This window comes from Lontra canadensis, unplaced genomic scaffold (assembly GCF_010015895.1).
Source record: "Lontra canadensis isolate GAN:19392208 unplaced genomic scaffold, GSC_riverotter_1.0 scaffold123, whole genome shotgun sequence".
NCBI classification, from domain to species: domain Eukaryota; kingdom Metazoa; phylum Chordata; class Mammalia; order Carnivora; family Mustelidae; genus Lontra; species Lontra canadensis.
The window spans coordinates 2,976,087-2,985,321 of record NW_022631117.1 but is presented as its reverse complement, the minus strand read 5'-3'; the positions used below and the strand labels follow the sequence as shown (position 1 = coordinate 2,985,321).

Below are 9,235 nucleotides of genomic sequence, written 5' to 3'. Positions count from 1 at the left end.
AGCGAAAATGCTTTTCAAGCAAAGGAAATCTATCCTTATTGGAACAGTAAGGGCAAATAAGTCACCTTTTGAAAGGAATGAAGCCTTTGACACTTTACAAAGTGGCTTGGAAAATAATAATCTAAAATATAAAGGTATTGCACCAAATCCCAGTTTCCTGTGGCTCCTGGGGCCTCCCAGCAAAGTTAATTATTCATGCTAACTGGCTGTTGCCATATTTTATTTACAATCTCTCCCATTACACCATCACTCTGATTTTTTACATACAGAAAAGGTTGCCTTTGTATTTCATGTCAGTATCGAGACTAATACAGCACAGTGACATGAATAATAGTCAATCTACCACAGCATATGCCTCATAACATGATTCATCGACGCAGTTTGGGAGAGCAATATTCCTTGATTTGAAGTTCTGGAGGTCTACGGTTTCCCTTTATATTAACTTTGAACATGCCCTGTCAGTATTCTAAAGCATAGTGGCTTTGGCCTGAAGAGATGCTCTATTTTGAGGGTCAAGGACTCTGACACGTAATACAGAACTCCAGTTTGTAGACTAATTCAATCCTCCTTTAGGTTTCACACCCTTGTTCACCTAAGAAATAACTGTCTGGGCACAATTTACATAATTAGTGGTTCCGCAAAGTATTCCATTTCTTTTCTTAATTTTCCTCTTTAAGAGCAAGGCTGAGTCAGAAGAGCTACTTTTCATTGAATGAGCAGCAGATAAAGTAATCAATGGTCATGCTGAGGGCAATGGCTCCTCTGCTTTCTTGTAGCTTTAAACCCACACCCCCCCACCCCACCCCCACCACACTATCTGGGAGATTCTTCAAGTCTGTGAGATATTCTCTTTGTTCTAGGACATCAACCATTTTCATATCCCTACACCTCTAAAGTCATGGATCTAACAGAAGAGCCACTTCTCTATTTTTAGCTGGAGCTAATGGCCGATTTTCACACAATGGAGCAACCTGGCCAACTGCGACCTGAAACAGCATGTTAAGACAGGTGACATACAGACTCACCGTTAGAATCCCCAATCCTGGCAGTTAAAAGCTCTGTGTGGTTAACGGTTAAATCCGGGGCTGTGTAAACACGGTACCCCGGCACAACTTCGGGAGAGCTATTTTCAGCTCAGGTTCAGATGGATGCTGTATCCGTGTTCAGTGTGAGCCCTTTCATGGGCTGAGGCTGACATTTCCACTGACTGATAGTTATTTCTTAAGTCCTCGCCATGTGTCCATGGCTGTCAAAGTGACCGAATTGTTTGACTGAGTTAGAAGGCAAAACGGGAGTTTTGAAGCATGGATCAAATCTGTGAAATGAAAAGCTAAAATGAAAATGCCTAGGCGAACAAGGCAGAGATACCTTAAAAGTTCCCCCAAACGGTGTGTCCACTGAGCAGGCACTGGGAAAAGCCAGAAGCAAGGGCCAGCAAGAGCCATGGTGCACATGGCCTTAGAAAGGGATGGGGAGGGGAGGGTGGAGGGCCGGGCATCTGTGTACACCCTCCTCTGAGTACTCTAAGAGGGAGGTCCAAAGAGATGTGCCACATGGGCTCCAGACTCCAGACTCTAGTTGCTTGTAGTCTAGTTAGGGAGTGAAGATATCTATGCATGACAATCCTGCACTAAAAGCTTGTGCCATGTGCCGAATGAGAGGTATGGCTTGTAAAGTTTAGGTCAGTCCATGATTCTCCATCTGTTTGGACCAATTCCTACCTTCCTCCCCTGACCCCACAAGCTAGGGCAAGCTGTGTCAGTGTAGGCTCTCCTAAAAACCTCTGCTTTCCTTGCTAGTCCTTTTTTGGAGTCGGTAACTTGCCATGATTGTTTTCTTTGCAGTCATCTTCACTGTAGAACCTATAATCAATGTGAAAAAGACCAAAGGCATTCTTCTGCTCACCACTGTATCCCCGGCATCTAGGAGAGTACTTTGTTTCCCTCTTGTGCACTCCAGTTAGTATACTTTCTAATATTTCTTTTTAATTAACTTTAGATAGGATTTACATAAAATAAACTGAATTCATTGAAAATGTACAAGTTTGGGGGCACCTGGGTGGCTCAGTCGGTTAAGCATCTGCCTACAGCTCAGGTCATGATCCCAGGGTCCTGGGATGGAGCCACACCTGGGGTTCCCTTCCCAGCGGGGAGTCTGCTTCCCCCCTCCCCCACCTCTGCCCCTCCCCACCATCCATGCTTGCTTGCTCTCTCTCTTTCTCTCAAATAAATAAATAAAATCTTTAAAAGAATATATTGAAAGGGGGGCACCCAGGTGACTCAGTCAGTTAAGTGTCTGCCTTCAGCTCTGGTCGTGATCCCAGCATCCTAGGATGGAGCCACATGTCACGCTCCCTGCTCAGCAGGAAGTCTGCTTCTCCTTCTCCCTCTGTGTGCTCATGCTCTCACTCTCTCTCACTCAAATAAATAAATAAATCCAAATAAATTTTAAAAAATAAAAAATAGGGTCACCTGGGTGGCTCAGTGGGTTAAGCCTCTGCCTTCAGCTCAGGTCATGATCACAGGGTCCTGAAACCGAGCCCTGCATCGGGCTCCCCAGTCAGTAGGGAGCCTGCTTCTCCATCTTCTTCTGCCTGCTGCTCCCCATACTTGTGCTCTCTGTCAAATAAATAAGTAAAATCTCTAAAAAAATAAAGAAGAAATAAAAAACATATTGAAAGGAATAAAAGGTACAAAGTCCTCTTCCTGTCCTCAACTTTCAGCCCAACTTCTTAGCCCGAGACTGCCTCCAGTTTTGTGTGCATCCTTCCAGATCATTTCTGTGTATCCAACATTTTTGTGTATTCCTATGCTTGTCTACTTGCATAAATGTGGTTAACTGTTCTCCCTGTTCTGAACATTGCTTTTCCACTTAACAACATACCTTACACATCTTTGCACACACACATATATATGGAGAATGACCCAATTCCTTTCCAGTGCTGAGTATTTCATTACCCGGATAGGCCATAATTTTTAACCAGTTCTCTTTTCTTTTCTATTTTGATCCTTATTAGAAGTACTGTAGTGGGGGCACCTGGGTGGCTCAGTCATTAAGTGTCTGCCTTCAGCTCGGGTAGTGATCCCAGAGTCATGGGATCGAGCCCTGTGTGGGGCTCTCTGCTCAGCGGGGAGCCTGCTTCCCCCTCTCTCTCTGCCTGCCTCTCTGCCTACTTGTGATCTCTCTCTCTGTCAATTAAATCAATAAAATTTTCAAAAAAAATTTTAAAAAAAGAAGTACTGTAGTGGTCGTATGTGTACATCTGTCTTGCATAGGGTTATTTTTAGGAGCAAAATTTGCTAGATAAAAGCCGATACCAGTTTGTACTGTTGCGTAACAAACTGCTCTATAAAACAACAGCCATTTATTTGTTCATGATTTTGTGGGTTGGCAATCTGGGCAGGGCTCAGGTGGCACGGCTCATCCCTGCTCCACATTCTGCCAGTGGCAGAGATGCATTTTCAGTCTGGTGGTGGGTTGGCTGGGGAACTGGTTGTTCCTTGATGTCCTCTCTAGCCCATCAGCTCTAAGGGTTGTTATAGCTGGGAAGGCTGGGCATCTAATGTCTCTCTGGTGTCTCATCCTCAAGGAGGTTATAGCCCAGACTTGTTTATAAGTTCATAGTGATCACATACTTTCCAGAATGTTCATCCTCTCTACGGATAGCAGCATTTAGATATGCTCCCATTTGTCAGTCTCTCGCAAAATACAGTGTCCAGAACAGAACACAGAAACACAAGGATGGTCTGACCAGTATATAGCAAAGCAGAACCATTACCTGTTTTCCTTGGTCATTCCATTATGGTTAATAGAACCAAGGCTACACTAGCTTTTTTGGAAGATGCATTTTATACTTTATGTATATCTACTTTCAGCAAATGAAAAACCTATGTGGTTTATACTTTTTTTCCAGTATGCTCTTTTAGTACTGTGCCAGGAGACACATGAAAAATCCTGTTCTTCCAAGCCAGGAGAGAGAGCCCAAGCGAGAGAAAGAGCATGAGCTGGGGGGGGGGGGCGCTAGTGGGGAGAGGGAGAAGAAGACTCCTCATTGAGCAGGGAGCCCGATGTGGGGCTCAATCCCAGGACCCTGGGATCATGACCTGAGCTGAAGGCAGACCCTTAACACACTGAGGGACCCAGGTGCCCTGTGACAATCCTTTATTTACAAAAAAGGAAATGGGCTTAATATACTCTCATTCGGATTCCTAGAGAGTAGTATTACCAGCACTTAGCCATCCTATTTGCAAAGGATAATTTAGGCGTCACATGCTTTACCAGGGAAGGGAACAAAACATGCGATGCTTTGCAAAAATGTTCGATCTTCTTTTCTGTCCTGAGACAACATGTATGTCAGTTACTTTGTAATTTAAGTACAGAGGAAGCCCACCTCTCGAGTCCCAAGTGAAGAAGGAAAACTAGCAATCAGACAAGACTACCATCTTCCTTATAGGCGTCAGCTGTACTCCCCTCAAAATGCAATAAACAAGGCTCAAGGAGCTTAGTTCTCCCGACAAGGTGGAGAGGGGTGGGGTTTACACCTTTCAGACTCTTTTGAAAAAGAAAAAAAGGTTACCAGCCTCGGGTTGAAAAACCATTACATGTCAAATGGAATTGTTCTTTAATACTAATAAAAATAAGTCAATAAATAAATATTATCTTTATTAACCTTTGCTGAAAAACTGAATTTTCTTTTTGAGTCCAAAAGCTTTTACTTGCCGCCTTATGAAAATGATCAATCAATTAATTGAGGGCCTGGAAAGAAGTGTCTTCAGATCTTTCACTAAGAACTCCCCTGAAATAAGAAATGGGCTCTTTGTTCAACATAAATATCAAACTTTATGTTTATATCAATCAAGTTTCATCTTCTAGATTCAGATGAAGAATCTGGCCTGGAGAGATCTTTAAGGTGTCTGATTATGTCCTAATAGTCCATTCACTGTCCCTACCAAATTCTTGTGATAAGCAGATTTTATATATATGTTACGAATGTCCTCCTCCAAGTGATTAAAAAATTGTTGAACAAGACAAGCCCAAATTTCCAGCTCTGCAGTATGACACTAGAAAGTTCCCTCCAGGATTGCAGTGAACTATAATCAGCACCTTTTGGCTACAGTAAATTGACCAGGGCTGAATCCACCAAGCTCTACTGGGCATCTAGCCCATGCTTCTGCAGCTCATCCAAAAGGACATCGTGAAAAACACTAGTATCTGCTTTCCGGATGCCCTCTTTTTTCTTCCTCTCCGAATTCCTACTTTTAGCCTCAGCCAGTCTAAAGTTGTCCGGCAGACTGGTGTTTATTTAACCTTTGTAAGGAAACAGATTTCTAATGCAGAGATATTTTTAAGTGTCCGTAAAGTTCTTTAATTTAAAAATGCCAAATTCATCTATACACCAAATAAATTGAAATAGCCCAATGCACGCTATTCTTAGCTCAATCTGCCAGAGTACATTTGCATAATATCACAATGTACTGATTTCAGCTGTTTGTAATATCAGGACCAGATGGAGCAAGGCCAGGAAACAGAGTGGAAGTAGCAATGAACACTACAGTACTGCTTTTCATTAATGAGAAGCTTAAAGAATGGCCTCTAAAAAAATAACACTTGTCAGAGCCTTAAATGGGTACTGTCTAAGGAGTATTGATTGATCTCGACTAGCCAGGAAATTAGAAAGAGGAGAGTCATAGTGGAACAATTCATCTTTGTCAATAAAAGAAATTGTTTCTATTGGAAACCATCTCTCTCCTGGTTCAGAGGATGTAGTCTTCAAGAACTGTATATTCAGTAGCAATGCTCATATGTTATCTTGGAAAGTCCTCCGGTTGCAAGAATTAGGTATGTGTCACTTCAAAGCACCTTCCCCTACCCAAGCAAAGTGCCACAAGAGTGAAATGGTGATCCAGCACACCCAGGTGTTGCTTAGTATGGCAACGTTTAAAATGGGGGATGGTTGTCATGACGTCAGTGAAAACTAAAAATTATATTGTTCTGCTGTCTAGATGGTAATTTTTTCCTTGGAATGTAAATGCCATGGAAAGAGGGATGTTACTTTGCTCAATGCCATGTCTCTAGCACCTATGGGAGTGCCTGGCATGTAGCACATACCCAGTAATATTCGTGGGATGAACACATGTGTTGATGGAAAACGACTTCAACACCGACCTACCGAATTTCTACTGTGGGCAAGGCTCCAGGTAACATGCTGTTGGGAAGAGTCTTTCATTTATTCAACAAATACTGAGTGCCTACTATGTCTGAGACACTGGGCTAGGTCCAAAGGGTCTAACTACAGAGGATTTAGTGTGCCCTCTTAGAGCTTACGGCTAGCTCAATCACAAGTAGCCAGAAGTAAAAGATAGATTCCCTCCTTTTGGGGGATAGCTACTTTAAAATCAAGTTGAGCAGGCAAGACATAAATGCAAGAGAGTTAAATAACTCTTACATATATCATACAAAGGCAGGCATCCCCTTTTTAGGTAGAGTTCTAAGGCTTACCGATTCTGCATGCAGTTAGGTTCATGTCCAGTTCGATGCTCTTCCCTCAAACACTTAAGCCTACCCTTTCCTTTCTCCTTCACTCTATGTTATTTTCACTTATCATTCTGACTCTCCTGCATCCTTGTAAACCCCTGGTGAAACAGGAAACAAAATAAAGTGTGATGCATCTTGTTTACTTTGAAACGCCCCAACCTTTCGGCCTACACCACCGAAAGCACTCAAACTTCAGTTGGTTGGCTGTATCATCTCAACACTTTTAATTTAGATGTAGTTACATTTGCATAACAGTTTAGCTGTGAATTTGGCAGGAAATTTCTGAAGAGTTATTTTGGTTCTACAGAGAGCGTGCCCAATGTCTAATAAGCAGATCTCTTATGCGGTACTGCATTTTTATCTATACAAAAAAAAGGACCCTGGAGGCTCGTACCTTGGCAAAAGTCTTTTTTTGCTAACAAATAATATGATCAGCAGCATTGCTTTTACTAAGAGTGATAATGTGGTGAAGCCTGTTGAATTTTTGAAACCATAGTAACAATATAGGAGAAACCCAATGAGAAATGATATTTTAAATATGGTTTACTTTTCTGATTAGAAAAGAAATGTATATTCATAATCATTCATTTGGAAGATGCAGCAAAATATAGAAGGGGTAGAAAACCCTCATAATCCTATCACCTGAAGCTAAGTACTTTAATATACCGGAATAAGTTGTTCTCGTTCTTTTTTGTTCTGTGCACATGCGCGTGCACGTGTGTGTGTGTGTGTGTGTTTTGAATGAAGTCAGGAGTGTACGCTTCAGGCCAAGGATGGAAAATAAGTGTTCTCTCATGAGCTCTTCTAGTTACTAGAGATGATGGACTAAAGACGATTCTTAGACAAGGATAGTATGATGGATTACTAACGTCTGCCTACTTCTTTCATTCTTTCATCCTTTCTTTTTCATATCTTTGTATTATAAAAAATTCAAACATAAAAGCAGCAAAATGATACGATGAAACACCATGTACTCATCGCCTAGCTTCAACAAGTACCAACATTCTGCCACTCCCGCTTCGTCTGTATCTGCCCCCACCACTTCCCTGCTGGGTTCTTACACTCATACACTTCTCTATCTTTAAAGATTTTATTTATTTATTTGAGAGAGAGAGAATGGGGGAGTGGGGGCCGAGGGAGAGGGAGCAGGGAGCCTGACACAGGGTTCAATCCCATCACACTGAGATCATGACCTGAGCCGAAGGCAGACCCTTAAACCGAATGAGCCACCTGGGCACCCCCATAAACTTCTTTTGTGAGTAAAAATGGCATATGTTAAAATGTACACATTTCAAAGCACAATCTTGAAAAATGGATCTATCCATGCAATGCACACCTATATCCACAAAGTTTCCTTCATATCAGCCCTGCCCCTCCTCCACCTTGGAGGCAACCAGAATTCTGACTCTTCTAGAACTCCATAGACACATACATATACAACATACATCTTGCGTCTGGCTCCTTTACTCGGCACAGTACCTGGGAGACACACACCTGCTACCATGTACACCAGCAGTTCCTTTGTTTACTGTTGAATTTATGAATATACCATGGTTTTTCTTTTTTCTATTGATAAACACCTGCACTATTTCCAGTGTTGGCTATTCTGAACGTTCTGGTGCATCGTGTGCGGGGGGCAAGATTTTTACATTTCTTGAAGACCCAGGAGAAAATAGCTGCATCACACAGTACATGCGTTTAGTTTTATAAGAAACTGCCAGACTTTTTCCAGTGGTGGCGGTAACCTTCCCCCACACTGCTAACCATGTATGAGAGAGTTCTAGTTGTTCTACCTCAGCCATGTTAGGTGTTACCAGCCATGCCGGTGCGTATATTGGTGTCACATTCTGGTCTAGTCATTAAGATGACCCCTGAGTGCCCAGCACACACATTTTTAGGCTAAGGCCTGATCAGGGCCCAGTGGACACCAATGACACAGCAACGTCTATGATGTCACAAAGGCTGCTCCCTGACCAATGAGGGGCTGCAGCGCGGGGACACAGTGGGCGTGAGTGAGCACTGGTGACTGGTGTGTTGAGAGGCTCAGGCTAGCTGGACAGTCAAGGTAGGCCGATCAGAGCACAACACCATGTCTGGGAAAAGAAGCGGTCAGGCCTCCTACAGGCTGGGGAAGCAGACATCGTCCTGCTCCACAAAAACCAAGCTGCAGGTCCCTGTGAGCCATGTAGAGCCTGTCCTGCAGGAGCACCAGCCTGTCCAGAACCTGAGCTTCTCCAGCCAGGTCTGCCTGTCGGCCATCCTGAAGTACGTGGCCACCAACATTCTGGAGCTGGTGGGCAACGAGGCCCAGCACAACTGCAGGGTTCAGAGGGTCGTGAACAACAACATGCAGAATGGCCACCTCTTTGAGGATGATACCACTTCTCAGCTCTGAAATGTTCTAGTCCAGCAAGAACCACTGGTGCCTGGGTCCCAGGGCCTAGAAGGAGTCCACACCACCTCACCCAGTGCCGAAACCTTTCACAGAAGGAGCCCTGTGCTACTAACACCTGCACACGCCAATAAAGAAGCGAATTCCACTGGCCTGTTTCTGACTCTCAATTGTAGTCATACTGGGTGGAAGTCGTGCGGGAGTTACCCAGGAGAATAAGTTCAGTGGAGAGTGGGAGGGATAGAGGATGTGGTCAGGGGGGCCACTTCAATCAGTGGTTTCGGAGGGGCGGTTTCCACTGGTACCAGT

General features: G+C 43.5%; 1 protein-coding gene across 1 annotated transcript; it reads left to right on the top strand.

Annotated features, from left to right (window-relative positions):
* The first annotated feature begins 8,623 nt into the window (after positions 1-8,623).
* On the top strand, positions 8,624-8,929 carry LOC116857405 (histone H2A-like). Its single transcript, XM_032841445.1, has one exon. It carries the CDS (start codon positions 8,624-8,626, stop codon positions 8,927-8,929), a length of 306 nt encoding a protein of 101 aa, XP_032697336.1.
* Positions 8,930-9,235: the final 306 nt, after the last annotated feature.